At 41.3% G+C, this 21,671-nt stretch overlaps 1 protein-coding gene across 1 annotated transcript; it reads right to left on the bottom strand.

Annotated features, from left to right (window-relative positions):
• Positions 1-4,395: 4,395 nt before the first annotated feature.
• SPINK8 (serine peptidase inhibitor Kazal type 8 (putative)) lies at positions 4,396-20,358 on the bottom strand. Its single transcript, XM_081528283.1, has 5 exons — positions 20,292-20,358; positions 17,111-17,157; positions 16,232-16,353; positions 11,510-11,552; positions 4,396-4,407 (listed from the first exon to the last, which is right to left on the bottom strand). The coding sequence occupies exons 1-5, from the start codon at positions 20,356-20,358 to the stop codon at positions 4,396-4,398; spliced, it is 291 nt and encodes a 96-aa protein (XP_081384409.1).
• Between the last annotated feature and the right edge of the window lie 1,313 nt (positions 20,359-21,671).

Below are 21,671 nucleotides of genomic sequence, written 5' to 3'. Positions count from 1 at the left end.
AAGAGATGACGTAGCCGTCTTGGACAGGAGGTGGGCTGGGCTCGGGCGCCGTCAGGTGGGAGGGCGGACCAGGCCGGTGGCGCCGCGAGGGCAAGTGGCTCAGAGAGGACCTCGGAGAGGACAGAATGGGCGTTTCAGGGTGGCAGCCAGGCAGTGAGCGGGGCCGCCAGTGGGGCAGCCGGAGTGGGCTTTGCCCGGCTCCCTCTCTTTTATTCTTCGTCTAGGGTAGCTCCTGGCACTTCGTTGGTGCCCAGTATTTGTCTGTCGGAGGGACGCGGGAGACAAAGAACTTGTGTCTTGATTCGGCTTTGGTGGGATTGAAGTAGTTCTATACCAGTTGTGAGTCTGAATTCAGTTGGGTGAATCACCCATTATGAGGCTAATTTTTTATTTATCTTTATTTTTTTTGCTTTGTGCAGGTTTTCTCTAGTTGTAGCAGGCAAGGGCTACTCTTCGTTGTGTTGTGCAGGCTTCTCATTGCAGTGGCATCTCTTGTTGCAGAGCATAGGCTCTAGGCAAGCGGGCTCAGTAGTTGTGGTTGCTCCGTGGCACGTGGAATCCTCCTGGGCCAGGGATTGAACCCATGTCTCCTGCATTGGCAGGCAGACTCCCATCCACTGTGCCACCAGGGAAGTCCCAAGAGGTTAATTATGACTTAATGTTCATTCTATCCAGAAGGACATCTACCTTTGTCTAGCCTTGTGTCTAGATAGTGGTATTTAAGATACTGCCTTCTTGCATTGTTAATATACAGTAGTAGTGGCAGCCCCTGCCAAGTCTTTTTTGAGGTGTTCTATGTCTATGGGATTTCCCAGGCAAAAATACTGGCGTGGATTGCCATTTCATTCTTCAGGAGATGTTCCTGACCCAGGGATCAAACCTGTATCTCTTGAGCCACTGAATACACTGAGCCACTGAGTACAGGCTCAGTAGCTGTGGCTGCTCCGTGGCACGTGGAATCATCCTTTTAATGTACAAGGTATTCACATCACTCCTTTGCCTAAATCACTGCCGTGTTTTCCTGCTCTACTAAGAAAAAAAATCCAAACTCTTCACCATGGACCTTAAAGAACTATGTGACTTGGCCTTTGCCGACCTGCGTGCATTTCCAGACCACTGTCCCCTCACTCCTACCATCACTCCTACCATTCCACCACCTGTTCCCACCTCAAAGCCTCCACAGGAGGTTCTCGCTGCCTGAAAGCTTGTCTCCCCAGTATTTACTTGATTCATTCCTTGGCCTCGTGTCACCTCCTCAGAGAGGCCTGGCCAGACTTACTATCTAAAGCAACACCCTTTCTCATCATTCTCTTTCCCATTACCCTTCTCTATTTTTCTTCTGAGTATTTGCCCCTTTCTTTGTTGCTTTAGCCCACCCTTTCTTCTGGCCTTACTAAAGAAGAGATCAGAATCTAGCTAGCAGCCATATCACTTCCTTCCTCTCTGTATGTGTGGATGTGTGTGTGTGTGTGTGTGTGTGTGTGTGTGTGTGTATGACTAGAAATCTACTGAACAAAATTAGTAAGAGTGCAGAATGCTTCTGAGGTGGAAAGGTGATTTCTCTGAGCCAAGTGAAGGGGACCCTAAGAGCAGGACTTGCAGATACAGGGTAGTGCCTGCAGGAGAGGGAGACTGGCATATTCCTCCCTTGCTGATTCACTGAAACTCAGGGCCTGGTGTTGCCCTGGTCAAAAGGGGTGTGCAGTGAAAGAGTTGGCATGAAACCTTGACATGTTCTCTCCTGGAATTTGGCGCTTATGTGACTGTAGAACCTGATGTCTTCTCTCTGCTTGGAGAATCTGCTCACAGCAAGGAAAAAGAGGGAGTTACCCTCACCCTGCCTCCCTGACTGTAACAAATCCCAACCCTAGTCCCTAACTTGTTACCCTCAGTTCTACTTCCTAAACTCTTAACCGTATCGGTGACAGTGATCTAACTTTTTGGACTTGTAATGTAACCCTAGCTCTCCCGGTCCTGACTCCTCCTCTTCTGAAGCTGACCTTGTAACTCTGACTCTTGATCCTTACACTTAGGTTTCTTAGGCCCATGGTGCAGCCCTAACATCTAACCCCGCCCCAGTCCCTAACCACCGTTCAAATATCTTACCCTTGACTTGAACACTTTTGATCTCTGACCACCATTCTAACCTTTATACTTCTGATACTAATTTGCAACACCAGCCCAAGCCCTCGCTGCTAAACTCGTAACCCTTTCATCCTAGACTTCGTTTCTAGATTCTGAGCCACTACATTTATCTTCTTATCTCCTAATTCCAACCTCTAATCCTTCAATACCAACCCGTAAATTCTAACCTCTGATTCTGGAACCCTCAACTCCCAACCCTGACTCCATGAATGACAAGCCAGTACTTCATCCAATTATGAGCCACAGACAAGCAGAGTGGGAGCAGCTCAAACTATGCACAAGTCAGAGGGCACCGTGAGTGAATGCCAGTAAATTAATCCACCAGACACTGAACATGAGACAGGAGGAACCCTAGTAATCCAGGAAAGCTTCCCTAAATACTGGATATGATGGATGACAGCAAACCTGAACAAACCTCCAAGTCTCAGAAGATGGGCGATGAAAGTCCCAGTCACTGTGACCACACCTACCTCTATGTCCCAACACAGCAGCCTCACTCAGCACATCATCCCAACCTTCCCAAGATGGAGAACAATAGTCCTTAGTTGCAAAACTCTCAGACACGAGATGGGTGGCCCTTTCCCAAGAACACAGCAAGAGAAACCTTAGCAACACAATAACCATCATGACCAGGAGATAAGTTAGCCATCACTGCTACCATTGTCTCCCTCTCACAATTATCTGGACTCCAAGAGAAGCCCTAGCAGACCAGCTAACAACCGAGCTGAACAGAAGAGAAACCCTGTGTGAACTCAGCTCCCCCCCCCAACTCATTAGTGAAAATGAAACAATCCAATTGTAAAATGGACAGAGGACCCAAACAGACATTTTCCCAAAGAAAATGTTTGAATGGTCAACAGGTACATCGCTAATCATAGGGAAATGTAAACCAAAACAATGAGATATTGTGTCACACCTGTTAAGAATAGCTATTATTGAAAAGATAAGAGATGATAAACACTGGCAAGGTTGTAGAGAAAAGGGAACCTTTGTGCGCTGTTCGTGGGATTGTGAATTGGTTATAGCCACTGTAGAAAACTGTAAAGATTCCTCAGATAATTACTACAACTATCATATGATCTAGCAATTCTTCTGGGAATATATGCAAAGGAAATAAAAACACTATATTGAAGAGGTACCTGCATCCCCATGTTCATGGAGCGTTAGTTACAATAGCCAAGACATGGAAACAACCTGAGTGTCCACTGATGAATGAATGAATAAAAAGGTTTTGAGATTATACACACACACATATATGAATAAATCAGCCATGAAAATAGAAGGGAATCCTGCAATTTGCAACAACATGGATGGAACTTGAGGACATTACACTAAATAAGTCAGAGAAAGACAAATACTGCATGATTTCACATGTGAGATCTAAAAACCAAACACAACAAATGCACAGAAAAAAATAATCATTTACTGAAGATCAATGAGTTTAATTGTAGCTATTGGTTTCCTCAAGCACCAGCATATTCCTCTAAAGGGTATATAAAGGCAGTCATTGTGATTCACTTGATCATCTGGGAATTCAGTAAGTTCTGTAATGGTAAGTTCAGGAGTTTTCCTGCAAGAGAAATATATGCTTAGAGAAATTCAAATTTGGGAAAATTAAGAGAAAAACTACCATACTGTTTACTATACACATAGTCTAGCAAGAGGAATGTAGAGCAATTACCCTATGAATTAAGGCAGACCAAAGTGGCTCAGATGGTAAAGAATCCATCTGCCATGTGGGAGACCTGGATTGGGAAGATCTGGGGGAGGGCATGGCAACACACTCCAGTATTCTTGCCTGGAGAATCCCCATGGACAGAGGAGCCTAGTGGGCTACAGTCCATGGAGCCGCAAAGAGTTGAACATGACTGGGCAACTAAGCAGCAGCAGCAGAGACATTCTAATTTCCTTGAGGAAGAACAAAAGTACAGAGTGGAAGTGGCTGAAGAAGAGGAGAGCTATGGATATGAATTCTTATATAAGTCTTCGGACCCCAGAAGAGCCTATAGGAAATTCCATGGGGCAGAAAAGGTGGAGGGTAGATACAATGGAGTTGATGTGAATCAGAGTCTGGTCAGAGGTATATAGATGGTTATTTGAGGCATAGAAAGAATAGAGTCTAGAACTGACCCTCCAGGGGTTCAAGACTTAGCCCTGCCAGTTCCTAGCTCTGTTGCCTTGGGTAAGTTACATCCCTCTGTCAACTTATGCATCTTTGAATATGAAATGCAGCTAATAGCAACATCTTCCTCATGGTGGGGGCTGTGGGGAGCACAAGAGAGGGGGTATAGGCAAAGCATATGACGGTGCAGGACACATGGTTGACAGTGATAACTGTTAGTCCTGCTGTGGTAGCTACCATATTCTTTATGATCTTGTCAAGAACAAAGTTTGAGGGGGAGAGGGATAAATTGGGAGTTTGGGATTGACATATAACACTACTGTATATAAAATTGATAACTAATAAAGACCTACTCTATAGCACAGAGAACTCTGCTCAATACTGTGTAATGGCCTGAATGGGAGAATAGTCTAAAAAAGGAGTGGATATATATCTAGATTTAACTGATTCACCTTGCTGTACAACAAACACTAACAGCATTGTAAATCAACTATACTCCAATCAAAATTTAAAAGTAAATAAAGACAAACTGGGAAAAAGAAAACGGTTTCTGTTTTGCTTTGTTGAAAGACTGTGGGGAGGGGCCACTATTCATTCATTCATTCCCTTTCTCCTTATAGCATAGCAAGCTATTTTAATGCATTCGATATGTATCATTTTGTTTACATGTCTTTGTGCAAAATATATAATTGTGTTTGTTTATTTTTAACTTACATAGTGATATGTTAATTGTATTTTTCTGTCCCTTGCTTTTTCTCTTGGTGTAGTGTTTTGAGATCCATCATATTGCTAAGTATTGTTTAGTCACTAAGTTGTGTCCGACTCATGTGACCCCATGGACTGTAGCCTGCCAGGCTCCTCTGTCCCTGGGATTTTCTGGGCAAGAACCCTAGGATGGGCTGCGATTTCCTTCTCCAAGGGATTTTCCTTACCCAGAGATCAAAACTGGGGCTCCTGTATTGGCAGGTGGATTCTTTACCATTGCACCACCTGGGAAGCCCCTAACAAGGGCTGTGGTCCAGATACAAGGGGAGGGGATTCAGCAGGATGATCTTTGAATTGGCCTAGGTCAAAAGCAATCTGAGAGAGTAGAGAACATGTGACATCTCTGTAGTTACCCCAAATAATGGAAATGCCTGAGAATCTTTAGGATTTTTCTTTAGTGGAACTAGAGAACATTTAGGTCCACTAGATCTTTCCTGGTGAATAATATGTATTATTGTTGTTCAGTCGCTAACTCGTATCTGATTCTTTGTGACCCCATGAACTGCAGCATGTTAGTCTTCCCTGTCCTTCACCATCTCCTGGAATTTGCTCATACTCATGTCTATTGAGTCAGTGATGCCATCCAACCATCTCATCCTCTGTCATCCCCTTCTCCTGCCCCTGTGTTTCCCAGCATCAGGATTTTTTTCAGTGAGTCGGCTCTTCGCATCAGGTGGCCAAAGGATTGGAGCTTCTGCTTCAGCATCAGTCATTCCAGTGAATATTCAGGGTTGATTTCCTTTAGAATTGACTGGTTTGATCTCCTTGCTATCCAGGGGACTCTCAAGAGTCTTCTCCAGCACCACACTTTGAAAGCATCAATTCTTCAATGCTCAGCCTTCTTTGTGGTCCAACTCTCACATCTGTACATGACTACTGCAAAAACCATAGCTTTGACTATACGACATTTGTCGGAAAAGTGATGTCTCTGCTTTTTAATACGCTGTCTAGGTTTGTCATAGCTCTTCTTCCAAGGAACAAGCTTCTTTTAATTTCATGGCTGCAATCACCATCCACAGTAATTTTGGAGCCCAAGGAAATAAAGTCTGTCACTGTCTTCAGTTTTTCCTCATCTATTTGCAATGAAGTGATGGGACCAGATGCCATGATCTTAGTTTTTTGAATGTTGAATTTTAAGCCAGCTTTTTCACACTCCTCTTTCACCTTCTTTAAGAGACTTTTTTGTTCCTCTTTGCTCTCTGCCATTAGGGTGGTACTTCTGCATATTTCTCCCAGCAGTCTTGATTCCAGCCTGGCATTTCGCATGATGTACTCTGCATATAAGTTAAATAAGCAGGATGACAATATAGAGCCTTGACATACTCCTTTCCCAGTTTTGAACTAGTCCAATCTTTTTTTGAACCAGTTCAGTTTTGAGTGTTACCTTGCTAGCATGTGAAGTGAGCACAATTGTATGGTAGTCTGAACATTCTTTGGCATTGCCTTTCTTTGGTATTTGAATGAAAACTGATCTTTTCCAGTCCTGTGGCCATTGCTGAGTTTTCCAAATTTGCTGGCATATTGAGTGCAGCCCTTTCACAGCATCATCTTTTAGGATTTGCAATAGCTCAGCTGGAATTCCATCCCTCCACTAGCTTTGTTCACAGTAGTGCTTCCTAAGGCCCACTTGACTTCACACTCAATGATGTCTGGCTCTAGGTGAGTGACCACACCATCCTGGTTATCTGGGTCGTGAAGACCTGTTTTGTACAGTTCTTCTGTGTATTCTTGCCACCTCTTCTTAATCTCTTCTGCTAGGTCCTTGCCAAATAATATGTATGCTGATCTGTAAATCAGATGAGCCTTGTGAATTGAGCTTGTCAGAAGAGGCTGTCATTAAAGTAGTACAAAATTATGTCTTTTTAACCTGCATTCCCTTCCACACTCTTCATTTTCTCTTTTATTAATTAATTAATTAATTATTATTTTGACTGCACTGGGTCTTCATTGCACATTCTCTAGTTGTAGCATGTTGGGGCTACTCTAGTTGCAGTGCGTGGTCTTCTCATTGCCATGGCTTCTCGTTGCAGGGCATTGGTTCTAGGGTTCTGGGGCTTCAGTAGTTGTGGTGCATGGGCTCAGTAGTTGTAGCACAAGGGCTTTCTTACAGCATGTGGAATCTTCCCAAACCAGAGATCAAACCTGTGTCCACTGCATTGGTGGGCGGATCCTTAACTACTGGACCACCAGAGAAGTCCTTCATATTCTCTTCTAAGATAATTTGTTCCAGTCCTGTTGCCATGCCTCATAAAGCTATAATAATCTCTGTGGCATTAGCTGAGTTCTTGCTTGTACTGTATGAGCCCAGAGTCAAAGACACAATATCAAAGCCTGATCTGTTTACTCTTAGAATAAACTTTTATGTTCCAATTAGTACCTTTTATCTGTTTACTCTCAGAATAACCTTTTATGTTCCAATTAGTACTTTTTGTCAATATCCCCAAAGTTGGGCGTGGCAGAGAAGAGAAAGGATGGAATAAATGTTCTTTGCTGCCGAATTATCAGCCCAAAATACATTTCTTCCCTAAGAAGGTGTTATTCTGAGAGATGGCTGGGGAATTTTGAACAGGAAGTATGTTCAAAGGAAGATGACAAGGAAATACTTAGGTGATGAACTCCCCAGGTCAGTAAGTGCCCAATATGCTACTGGAGATCAGTGGAGAAATAACTCCAGAAAGAATGATGGGATGGAGCCAAAGCAAAAACGATACCCAGCTGTGGATGTGACTGGTGATAGAAGCAAAGTCCGATGCTGTAAAGAGCAATATTGCATAGGAACCTGGAATGTTAGGTCCATGAATCAAGACAAGTTGAAAGTGGTCAAACAGGAGATGGCAAGAGTGAACGTCGATATTCTAGGAATCAGTGAACTAAGATGGACTGGAATGGGTGAATTTAACTCAAGTGAGCATTATATCTACTACTGTGAGCAAGAATCCCTTAGAAGAAATGGAGTAGCCATCATGGTCAACAAAAGAGTCCGAAAGGCAGTACTTGGATGCAATCTCAAAAACGACAAAATGATCTCTGTTCATTTCCAAGGCAAACCATTCAATATCACAGTAATCCAAGTCTATGCCCCGACCAGTAACGCCAAAGAAGCTGAAGTTGAACGGTTCTATGAAGACCTACAAGACCTTCTAGAACTAACACCCCAAAAAGATGTCCTTTTCATTATAGGGGACTGGAATGCAAAAGTGGAGAAGGCAATGGCATCCCACTCCAGTACTCTTGCCTGGAAAATCCCATGGATGGAGGAGCCTGGTAGGCTGCAGTCCATGGGGTAGCTAAGAGTCGGACACGACTGAGTGACTTCACTTTCACTTTTCACTTTCACGCATTGGAGAAGGAAATGGCAACCCACTCCAGTGTTCCTGCCTGGAGAATCCCAGGGACGAGGGAGCCTGGTGGGCTGCCGTCTATGGGGTCACACAGAGTCAGACACGACTGAGGTGACTTAGCAGCAGTAGCAGGAATGCAAAAGTAGGAAGTCAGAAAACACCTGGCGTAACAGGCAAATTTGGCCTTGGAGTACAGAATGAAGCAGGGCAAAGGCTAATAGAGTTTTGCCAAGAGAATGCACTGGTCATAGCAAACACCCTCTTCCAACAACACAAGAGAAGACTTTACACGTGGACATCACCAGATGGTCAACACCGAAATCAGATTGATTATATTCTTTGCAGCCAAAGATGGAGAAGCTCTATACAGTCAGCAAAAACAAGACCGGGAGCAGACTGTGGCTCAGATCATGAACTCCTTATTGCCAAAATCAGACTTAAATTGAAGAAAGTAGGGAAAACCACTGGTCCATTCAGGTATGACCTAGATCAAATCCCTTAAGAGTAAACAGTAGAAGTGACAAATAGATTTAAGGGACTAGATCTGATAGACAGAGTACCTGATGAACTATGGACAGAGGTTCGTGACATTGTACAGGAGACAGGGATCAAGACCACCCCCATGGAAAAGAAATGCAAAAAAGCAAAATGGCTGTCTGAGGAGGCCTTACAGATAGCTGGGAAGAGACGAGAAGCGAAAAGCAAAGGAGAAAAGGAAAGATATTCCCATCTGAATGCAGTGTTCCAAAGAATAGCAAGGAGAGATAAGAAAGCCTTCCTCAGTGATCAGTGCAAAGAAATAGAGGAAAACAACAGATTGGGAAAGACTAGAGATCTCTTCAAGAAAATTAAAGATACCAAAGGAACATTTCATGCAAACATAGGCTCAATAAAGGACAGAAATGGTATGGACCTAACAGAAGCAGAAGATATTAAGAAGAGGTGGCAAGAATACACAGAAGAACTGTACAAAAAAGATCTTCATGACCCAGATACTCACGATGGTGTGATCACTCACCTAGAGCCAGACATCCTGGAATGTGAAGTCAGGTGGGCCTTAGGAAGCATCACTGCGAACAAAGCTAGTGGAGGTGATGGAATTCCAGTTGAGCTATTTCAAATCCTCAAAGGTGATGCTGTGAAAGTGCTGCACTCAATATGCCAGCAAATTTGGAAAACTCAGCAGTGGCCACAGCACTGGAAAAGGTCAGTTTTCGTTCCAATCCCAAAGAAAGGCAATGCCAAAGAATGCTCAAACTACCGCACAATTGCACTCATCTCACATGCTAGTCGGAGAAGGCAATGGCACCCCACTCCAGTACTCTTGCCTGGAAAATCCCATGGATGGAGGAGCCTGGTAGGCTACGGTCCATGGGGTCGCTAAGAGTCGGACATGACTGAGCGACTTTACTTTCACTTTTCCCTTTCATGCACTGGAGAAGGAAATGGCAACCCACTCCAGTATTCTTGCCTGGAGAATCCTAGGGATGGCAGAGCCTGGTGGGCTGCCGTCTATGGGGTCGCACAGAGTCGGACACGACTGAAGCGACTTAGCAGTAGCAGCACATGCTAGTAAAGTAGTGCTCAAAATTCTCCAAGCCAGGCTTCAGCAATACATGAACTATGATCTTCCAGATGTTCAAGCTGGTTTTAGAAAAGGCAGAGGAACCAGAGATCAAATTGCCAACATCCGATGGATCATCGAAAAAGCAAGAGAGTTCCAGAAAAACACCTATTTCTTCTTTATTAACTATGCCAAAGCCTTTGACTGTGTGGATCACAATCAACTGTGGAAAATTCTGAAAGAGATGGGAATACCAGACCATCTGACCTGTCTCTTGAGAAACCTGTATGCAGGTCAGGAAGCAACAGTTAGAACTGGACATGGAACAACAGACCAGTTCCAAATAGGAAAAGGAGTACGTCAAGGCTGTATATTGTCACCCTGCTTATTTAACTTATATGCAGAGTACATCATGAGAAACGCTGGGCTGGAAGAAACACAAGCTGGAATCAAGATTGCCGGGAGAAATATCAATAACCTCAGATATGCAGATGACACCACCCTTCTGGCAGAAAGTGAAGAAGAACTAAAGAGCCTCTTGATGAAGGTGAAAGAGGAGAGTGAAAAAGTTGGCTTAAAGCTCAATGTTCAGAAAACTAATATCATGGCATCTGGTCCCATCACTTCATGGGAAATAGATGGGGAAACAGGGGAAACAGTGTCAGACTTTATTTTGGGGGGCTTCAAAAGCACTGCAGATGGTGATTGCAGCCGTGAAATTAAAAGACGCTTACTCCTTGGAAGGAAGGTTATGGCCAACCTAGATAGCATATTTAAAAGCAGAAACATTACTTTGCCAACAAAGGTCTGTCTAGTCAAGGCTATGGTTTTTCCAGTGGTCATGTATGGCTGTGAGAGTTGGACGGTGAAGAAAGCTGAGCGCTGCAGAATTGATGCTTTTGAACTGTGGTGTTGGAGAAGACTCTTGAGAGTCCCTTGGACTGCAAGGAGATCCAATCACTCCATCCTAAAAGAGATCAATCCTGGGTGTTCATTGGAAGGACTGATGTTGAAGCTGAAACTCCAATACTTTGGCCACCTCGTGCGAAGAGTTGACTCATTGGAAAAGACCCTAATGCTGGGAAGGATTGGGGGCAGGAGGAGAAGGGGAGACAGAGGATGAGATGGTTGGATGGCATCACTGACTTGATGGATGTGGGTTTGGATAGACTCCGGGAGTTGGTGATGGACAGAGAGGCCAGGAGTGCTGCAATTCATGGGGTCGCAAAGAGCTGGACACGACTGAGCGACTGAACTGAACTGAATAATGGCATTGTGGGTGTGTAAGGAAATGTAACACTTCTCAGAGATGCACTGTGGAGTATGTAAGAGTGAAATTACATGATGTCAGACTTGTGTTAATACTTCAGCAAAGAAAAAAAAGAATAGAGGAATGAAATGTGACAAACACTGCACTACAAGATAAGCATGCAGGGTTCGTGGTATTATTATTTCTAATTTTATGTATGTTTGAAATTTTTCATAACAAATCTTTAAAGTCTCTAGAACAAGGAACTCTTAACTCTATCTGGTTCACTCCCCAAAATGAAAAATAAAAGTGATTTTACTTACACATGGTCCATCATGCAGTTTAATTATGTTATGTTTTTCATATCTGTAAGAAATTATATTTCAAAATGATTACTTTTACTCTATGGTATATCACAAATTATGTCTAAATTTGATGTGATAATCTTTAGCTAAGTTCAAGGAGACATTTAGCTAATAGTGATTTCTTATTTAATAAGTGATTTTAAATAATCTACTATATGTTTATTTGTCAAAGAGGTTGAGTGTATAAAACATATTCAGTCTGAAATCAAATATAGAAAATTCAAAGTAATCTTGAATATTTAAGTAGAAATGAAGAGTATTAGGAAGCAAATGTGCAGTAAAGTTAAGTTATCCATTTGATGAAAGGTAAAGACATTACTACTGACCTTAGAGAAATAAAAATGGTTACAAGGGAAGGCTATGAACAGCTGTACATCAGCTGATTAGAAAACCTAGATGAAATGGACAAATTCCTATAAACACACATTACCTAAACTGACTCAAGAAGAAATAGAAAATATCAACAGGATATATATCAAGTGAAGAGACTGAATCAGTTATTAAAAGCCTCCTAAAAAAGAGAAACTCAGGACCAAATGGCTTCTTTAGAGAATTCTATCAAATATTTAAAGATTTGATATCATTTCTTTTCAAACTCTTCCAAATAGTAGAAGAAGATTCGTGATTGATTCTGTGAAGCTAGAATTACCTTAATAGCAAAGACAGACATCACAAAAAAAGAAAACTACAGACTAATATCCCGTCTGAATATAGATGCAGAAACTGTCAGCTATATACTAGCAACATTATTTAGCTGGCTTAAGACTCAAAATTCAGAAAACTAAGATCATGGCATCTGGTCCCATCCCTTCATGGCAAATAGATGGGGAAACAAAACAGTGACAGACTTTATTTTGGGGCGCTCCAGAATCACTGCAGACGGTGACTGCAGCTATGAAATTAAAAGACGCTTGCTCCTTGGAAGAAAAGCTATGACCAGCCTAGACAGCATACTAAAAAGCAGAGGCATTACTTTGCCCACAAAGGCCCGTCTAGTCAAAGCTATGGTTTTTCCAGTAGTCTTGTATGGATGTGAGAGTTGGACTATAAAGAAAGCTGAGCACCGAAGAATTGATGCTTTTGAACTATGGTATTGGAGAAAACTATTGAGAGTCCCTTGAACTGCAAGGAGATCAAACCAGTCCATCCTAAAGGAAATCAGTCCTGAATATTTGTTGGAAGAACGGAAGCTGAAACTCCAACACTTTGGCCACCGGATGTGAGGAACTGACTCATTAGAAAAGACCCTGATGCTGGGAAATATTGAAGGCAAGAGGAGAAGGGGATGACAGAGGATGAGATGGTTGGATGGCATTACCGACCTGATGGACATGAGTTTGAGTAAGCTCTGGGAGTTGATGATGTACAGGGAAGCCTGGCGTGCTGCAATCCCTGGGGTCACAAAGAGTCAGACATGACTGAGCAACTGAACTGAACTGAAATACTGGCAAACTGAATATAATAGCATATTAAAAAGTCTATACATCATGACCAAGTTGGGTTTATCCCACGAATGCAGGGTGGTTCAACCTAAAAATATAAGCCAGTATACTAAAACCATATTAAAAGAATGAAGCAAAAGAGTCACATGCTCATCACATTCATGTTAAAAAAAAAAACACATCATTTCAGCATCAGTAATTAACATGGATATGCAGTTCAAAACCATGGTGAGATATCACCTGACATCTGTCAGAATGGCTATCATCAAAAAGAATCCAAATAACAGATATTGACAAGGATGGGGAGAAAAGGGAACCCTTGGGCACTGTTGCTGGGAATGTAAATTGGTGCAGCCACTGTTTAAAATAGTATGGGGGTCTCTTAAAAAAATTGAAAACAGAACCATATGACCCAGCATTTCCATTCCTCAGTGTAATTAAAAAAAAACAAAAAACAATAATTTGAAAGGATACATGTACCCCAGTGTTCATAGCAGCATTATCTACAATTGCTAAGACATGGAAGCAACCTAAGAGTTTTATCAGCAGATGAATGGATAAAGAAGCTGTGGTATACATATACAATGAAAAGCTACTCAGCCACAAAAAAAAAAAAAAAAGAATGAAATTTTGCCATTTGCAACACCATGGATGGACTTGGAGAGCATTATGCCAAGTGAAATAAGTCAGAGAGAGAAAGACAAATACTGTATGGTATCACTTATATGTGGAATCTAAAAAATTACAACAAACTAGTGAATGAAACAAACAAACAAAAAAACTGTCACAGATAGAACAAACTAGTGGTTATCAGTGGGTAGAGGGAAGGGGTGAAGGGCAATGTAGGGGTAAGGAGGGGAAAAAACTGTTATGGGAGGATATGAAATCATGTGTGTGAAGCTTAAAGCCTGTTACACACTATAGAATTTAAAGACTCATTCAATGAAAATTATATTTAATTATAAAACCAAAAATCTGAAAAAACCCACAACCTCTGACAAAATCCAACACCCTTTCATAATAAAATTACTCAGAAAACTAGGAATTAAAGAGAAACTCCTCAATATAACAAAGAACATTTTATGAAAATCCAACATCTAACATTGTACTCAATAGTGAAAGTTTGAACCAGAGCATTAGGAAAGGAAAAAAAAGAGAAATCCAAAATTTTATATTATTTTCAATTATACTTCAATAAAGCTGGGGGAAAAAGCCATCCAAACTGAAAAGGAAGAAGTAAAACTTTCTATTTGAAGATGACATGGTTGTATGTATAGAAAATCTCAAAAGAATTCCTGTAAAAATTATTAAAGGTAATAAATTGAGCAGTATTTCAGAATATAAGAACACAGGAAAATCAACTGTGTTTCTATAAACCAACAAAGAATAATCTGAAAATAAAATTAATTTAGATGTTGCATTTACAATATCATTCAAAAAATAAAATACCTGAAAATAAATTTAACCCATAAGGTTAAAAACTGTACACTGGATGCTACAAAACATTGCTGAAAGAAATGAAAGAAGGCCTAAATAAATGGAAAGCTCTCCTATCCTCATGGATTCGAAAAATTAATATTGTTAAAATGTTTATACTACCCAAAGCAACTGACAGGTTCAGTGTAATCCTTATCAAAATCCCAGTGACATCTGTTTTTTCAGAAGTGGAGAAGACTACCTTCAAATTTATATGGAATTGCAAAAGACCTGAGTAACCAGAACCATTTTGAGGGGGAAAAAAAGTTGGGAGGACCCCACATTCCTGATCTCAAAACTGACTACAAAGATAATCAGTGTTGTGGTACCAGCATTAGGTTAGACATAGAATAATGGAATAGAAATGAGAATCCAGAAATAAACCCAACATCTATGGCCAACTGATTTTTAGCAAGAGTGCCAAGACTATTCAATGGGAAAAGAATAGTCTCTTCAAAAAATGGTGCTGGGGCAACTAGATAATTGTATACAAAAGAATGAGGTGAACCCCTGTCTCACACATAAAATTTTTGTTGGCAGAGACTGGAAGAAGTCTTCCCTGGTGGCTCAGTGGCAAAGAATGCACCTGTCAATGTAGGAGATACAGGTTTGATCCTTGGTCGGGGAAGATCTCATTATGTCACAGAGCAACTAAGCCTGTGTGCCACAACTAATAATCCTGTGCTCTAGAGCCCAAGAACTGCAACTGCTGAAGCCTGTGCACCCTAGAGCCTGTGCTCTGCAACTAGAGAAGCCACCGAAATGAAAAGCCTGCGCACCACAACTAGAGAGGAGCCGCGACTTGCCGCAACTAGAGACAAGCCTGCACAGCAACGAAGACCCAGCACAGCCAAAAATAAATAAATAAGTAAATAATTTTTAAAAAGAAAAAAGTGGTATATTTATCAGTTTTAGCCATTTAAGACAATTTCTGTTCAATCTTTAGGAGACCCCTAAGACAATTAAATGGGACCTGTGTAGTGACTATACATGACCAAAACATGCAAGCTTCATAGAATTATTCCAGAAGTCATTAAACTAACAAACAACAATAGTAACAAACCTTGGAGAGAGGAGAGAATCTGATTTCCAGGGTTGCGATATTATACTCCTCCAGTTTTCAACAACAACAAAAAATGACGACACAAAGAACCAAGGAAGTACAGCACATACACAGGATTAAAAAGCAGTCAAGGACTCAGAAAGGTCATATGTTGGACTTAGAAGACAGAGATTTAGAAGGAAGGGGACAGAGAGAAGGAGAACCTCACTTGATCTGTGAGAGGCAAGATGTATGTATTAGCATATCTCAGTTGAAAGAATGTCCACCTCAGCATAGGACCGACCTGAATTTGAGCCACAACTTCCTCATTTATTTAATGGTGCAAAATACTTGCCTTACTTTGCCCAGCTACCTCCTCTTCTTCATCAGGCTTTTGTTCTTTGGCCTGAGGGAGCTTAAGGATAATGTTCATCTGTGGTCACAAGACCTGACTGCTGTGGCTACTTGTGCTACTGAGTTTGTTCCACTTGATCTTTGTCCAGGCCAGACATAGCACAGTCACTTCAGTGGGGTTTGTTTCTGTCTGAATGGGATCACACTGGGGAGCATAGGGAGGGATAGAAGAAATGGAGGAGCAATAGTGGAGCAGTCTCTGGAAGGAAGATCTAGTCAGTTGGAAGTGTTCCAAGGAGGCCATTCCTACCCTGGCCACTTTTAGCCTCTTGAGAGAAAGGAGAGTAAAAACAAATTAAGACTTACAGAATTCTGTAGCAGAGGTGGCATTCCCCGCTGTAGGTAATGTGGTCACTGCCACATATGGAGTCTGTTGGCCTGAAGTAGGCTAAAATCCAGCACTTCTTTATATTCTTAGTGCACTCAGCCTGAAGGTGAGATACAGACACTTCATCAGAGCCCTTTCTCTGGGTCCTCTAGCCTTGATCGCTAGGAGCAGGGGAGAAGGATGGAATACGGAGCAATAGACCAGGAGTTTGGAGAGCAGGCTTCAGAAATCTCAGTATTTGACCCCTGGTGCTCACCACCAACAGTATGTATATAACATAACATAACCCATGTAATCTGTAGACTCCCCAGTCTGGGCTATAAATTCCTTTTTAGGATGAAATTCCCTGCCTCACTAATTACAAAATGTGATTGTTAGGTTTCAGAGATTAGAATATGCTTATGAACATTTCTGGTTGACTTGTATATAGTGCTTCAGAGAGCAGTAGGCTCAGACTTATTACAGGAGAGTTACGATTTAGGAGGAAGGGGACAGAGAGAAGGAGAACCTCACTTGACCTGTGGGAGGCAAGATGTATGTATTAGCATATCTCAGTTGAAAGAATGTCGACCTCAGCATAGGACGGACCTGAATTTGAGCCACAACTTTCTCATTTATTTAATGGTGCAAAATACTTGCCTTCTGTCCCACAAGAGAGTTGTATGAACTGATTGGGGTTTATACCCAGGAACATATAAAAGGCACTACATATAGTTACTGACTTAGCTGTTGTTGTGGGATTATCCCCACACACGTTCTCTCTGGCCCCTGCCTCTCAGAAAAATGAGCTGAGACCATCAGGGAAACTGTTTTTACTCTTCATTCCTGAGCTTGGGAAGCAAGGAAGCAGAGCTTACCGTTGTCTTTACTAGGTCATTCCCTCTGTCCATAGGAAGAGGAAAGTCTGGAAGACAAAAGCATATTCAAAAGAGTTGCCACTCTGTCTTCTGCCCTTAGGGGTAAAAGTGAGGATGAAGGAGACCTGGTTGGCACCCAGGAAGCATCAGATCCCATCAGGAGAGGCAGAGGTTCCTTTTTGTTGCATGCTGCCCTCTAAAGGGGGCTTCAAGGGAGTGAAGAATCAGGAAACTTCTGTCCCCTCTTTGTAGAGATCTTAATTCTTTCCCCTTCACAGGTAAATAACAACTTCTACAATCCTTCTCTGTTCTTTTTAGAAAACACACTCTAAGTTACATGAAGTAGTTATATTGCTGCTGCTGCTGCTGCTGCTGCTACTAAGTCGCTTCAGTCGTGTCCGACTCTGTGCGACCCCATAGATGGCAGCCCACCAGGCTCCCCCGTCCCTGGGATTCTCCAGGCAAGAACACTGGAGTGGGTTGCCATTTCCTTTTCCAATGCATGAAAGGGAAAAGTGAAAGTGAAGTCGCTCAGTTGTGTCCAACTTTTAGCAACCCCCTGGACTGCAGCCCACCAGGCCCCTCTGTCCGTGGGATTTTCCAGGCAAGAGTACTGGAGTAGGGTGCCATTGCCTTCTCTGGTAGTTATATTAAGATACCTTAAAAGATGCTGGGTTACATATTCTTGATCCAAAACGGTCTTTGCAATTACACACACATACACATTATATAATACTTATATAGTTTTATATAATTATATTAATTTTATGTAGTTATATAATTATAGTGATCTGATAATATAAAATATGTGTAATATATTGTCAACTCTATCTACAATATATGTATCTTTATTAGATGTCAGTCATATACCATAGAATTCACCTATTTAAAGTGTATAGTTGGGCACTTCCCTGGTGGTCCAGTGGTTAACAATCTGCCTGCCAAAGGAGTGGACATGGGTTCCATCCCTGGCCTGCGAAGATTCCACATGCTGCAGAGGAACAAAGCCCGTGTGCCACAACTACTGAGCCCGCACTCTAGAGCCCATGAGTTGCAACTACTGAAGGTGGCGTACCTAGAGCCTGTGCTCTGTGACAAGAGAAGCCACCACGTTGAGAAGCCTGCATGCTGGCTCTCTGCAACTAGAGAAAGCTTGTATGCAGCAACAAAGACCCAGCACAATCAAAAATAAATAAAAATTTAAAGTATACAGTTCAGTGGTTTTTAGTATATTCACAGAGGTGTGCAACCATCAACACAGTCACTTTTAGAACATTTTCATCACCTTCAAAAGAAACTCTGTACCCATCAGCAGGCTCTTCTCATTACTCCCTTCCCCCAACCCAGACAACTCTAATCTACTTTCTGTCTGTTCTGGACACTTCATACAAATGGAATCATACAATATGTAGTCTTTCCTTTCTATCTCTTTCACTTAGTGTTTTAAAGGTGTATCCATGTTATCTCATGCAGCAATACTTCATTCCTTTTTATAATTAAATAATATTCTGTTGTATGTATATACCATATTTTGTTTATCCATTAATCAGTTAATGAACATTTGAATTGTTTTCACTCTTTGGCTGTTGTGAATAAGGCTGCAGTGAGGCAAATGTGATAATCACAACAGTATGGAAACTTGATATGCTGCTATGAATATTCTTTTTTTTTTTTTCATGCACCACATGAGATCTTAGTTCCCTGACTAGAAATCAAACCCAGGCCCCCTGGCAGTGGAAGCTTGGAGTCCTCACCTAACCAGACTGCCAGGGAATTCCTATGTGCCTGTTTTTTTGTGGTCGTGTGTTTTTATTTCCCTTAGATCTATACCTAAGAGTGGAGTTGCTGGGTTATATGGCGACCATTGGAGGAACTTCTGGATTATTTTCTAAAGTAGCCACACCATTTTACATTCCCACCAGCATTATATGAGAGTTCCCTTTTCTTCACATCTTTGTTAATGTTTGTTATTATCTCTCTTTTTGATAGATGCTTTACAAATAATTTCTCCCGTTCTCTAGGCAGTCTTCCACTTTACTGACATCTTTGTTGGTATCCTTTACATCACTAAAATGTTTAATTTGATGAAATCCAACTGATTTTATTTTTTGCCACCCTGTGCGGCATGCAGGATCTTAGTTCCCTGACCAGGGATTGAACCCATGCCCCTGCGTTGGGAATGTGGAGTCTTAACTACTGGACCACCGGGGAAACCCTTGATCTATTCTTTTGTTCCTTTTTTATTTATAATGCAGGCTTTTTTTAATTAATAAATTTTAATTTATTTTTGGCTGTACGGGTCTTACTTGTGGCATGCAGGATCTTCAATCTTTGTTGCAGCATGTACAATCTTTTTTTTTTTTTTAATAAATTTATTTATTTTAGTTGGGGGATAATTACTTTACAATATTGTAATAGTTTTTGCCATACATTGACATGAATCAGCCATGGGTTTACATGTGTTCCCCCTCCTGGACCCCCCACCCACCTCCCTCCCCACATGTACAATCTTTAGTTGTGTAGTGATATATGCGATCTAGTTTCCTGACCAAGGATTGAAACCCATTTCCCTACATTGGGACCGTGGAGTCTTAGCCATTGGACCACCAAGGAAATCCCTGAATTTTCTTTTTTTTTTTTTTTCAGTAGTTGCACTGTGGCTTACTGTATTTATCTTATCAGAATATACTTCAGATTTATACTGTTTTAATTCAAGTGATATATAGAAATGTTACTCCTATATAGCTCTGTCCTTCCTTTTATTACATTGTTGTTATACACATTACATTTATATTTGTCACAAGCCCAACAATAAATGGCTATAATTATTTTTTTATGCAGTTTCATGTCTTTTAAATAAGCTTAGAGAAGAAAGGACAGTGAGTATATATTTAGTGAGTTTGTAGTATTAATGTTTTATTCACCATTTCTGGTTCTCTTCCTTTGTTCCCGTGGATTTGCTGTCTAGTGTCATTTCCTTATACCAATACAGCTTTGTTTTCAACCACCAGTTTTGATACCAATAGCACTGTGTGAATCCTTTCTGGGGGTTCAGCGTCTGCGTGACTCTGAAGAATTAGACTTAAATAAAACAGGACAGCATTTCTACTTTACTTCTAACTTTGCCATGATCTTGAGTATACAGCAGAAAATGTGGGCAAAGTAAGGATGCGGAACTCACCAACTGCGAAGGCAGCCCACGTGGAGATGACCAGGACAAGAATGGCACTGGAGAAGACCCCCTTCATGGTGGCAGAAGAACTGTGGAAATAAGGAGATTTTGACAGTAAGACAGAAAAAATTTCACACAACGTACAAATTCTCAGAGATCCATTATTAACCAGGAAATGAAGTCTAAATATTTAATGTTTTTTCTTTCCTTGGGTTATTTGGAATGAATTGTGTCTGATGCAATTACATGGGCTAGTTCATTTCCGTAGAGTAATTGGTCATGAGAAAAAGAATGATCTCAAAAATAGAATTTTAGAAGGGAATATATATATGTGTGGGTCTATTCCTGGACTCTCTTCTGTTCCATTTATCTATTTGTCTATACAAGAGCTCAAACCATACTATTTTAATTATTATGGCTCTATGATAATGTCAACTGAAATAAAAACACATAACATAAAAGTGTGAGTTTCAGTTTTATTTGTGGGCTTACTGAGGACTATAATCTGGCAGAGAGCCTCTCCAATAGCTCTGAAGAACTGTCTGAAGTGGTAAGGGGGTAAGTCAGCATGCATGTGATTTTGGCAAAGGAGTATGTGCAATCCAGCACACATCTTGGTAGAAGTTGGTGCTAGCCATGAGGAGATGTCTCACTTAATGATTTTAGTGCTTTTCTAAGTATGGGAAGGTGCCAGACATTGAGTTCATAAAATTTTCTCCTGAAAATATCCACCTATCTGAAAGCCTGTCCTGCCAGTTTCCTCAGAACACAGAGTGCCTCATTTCTGATCTTCACCCTGAACTGCTTTCAGGGTGTGTGAAGATCAATGACTGCAGTGGCTAATGAGTCAGTCCTTGTAGATCAAGCAGATGGCAGACAACACTCTTTTGTATATAAGTCCTCCAACTTTGTATTTCTTTATTTTTACCTTTTTACCTAAAACAATAATGTAGTAGATTTATGTGTACAAGGGTTTGGATTCGAAGATTCAGAATAAATGTGTCACCTGGCTACCTTAAAAACATAGAATTTTAGAATATGTCAGGACTTCCCTGGTGGCACAGTGCATGAGAGTCCACCTTGCAATGCTAACGGCACTGGTTTGATCCCTGGTCTGGGAAGATCACACATGCCACAGAGCAACTAAAGCCCATGCGCCACAACTACTGAGCCCGAGATCTAGAGCCTGTGAGCTGCAACTGCTGAGCCACACACACACACACACACACACACACACACACACACACACACACACAAATGGGAAAAAATCTTAAAAAAGATGCCAGAAAAATAGGTAGTAAAGAATATCTGCAGGGGATCCTTTGGTAAAGCATGAGCACCAAGACTTTCTCAATGACTTGTTTTAAAGTTGAGATTTATTTCTGGGGT

Source organism: Giraffa tippelskirchi, chromosome 9, assembly GCF_054371585.1.
Source record: "Giraffa tippelskirchi isolate mGirTip1 chromosome 9, T2T-mGirTip1v1.2.pri, whole genome shotgun sequence".
NCBI classification, from domain to species: Eukaryota; Metazoa; Chordata; class Mammalia; order Artiodactyla; family Giraffidae; genus Giraffa; species Giraffa tippelskirchi.
Note: the sequence above shows the minus strand (reverse complement) of the source record. Positions and strands in the feature narration are given on the sequence as shown.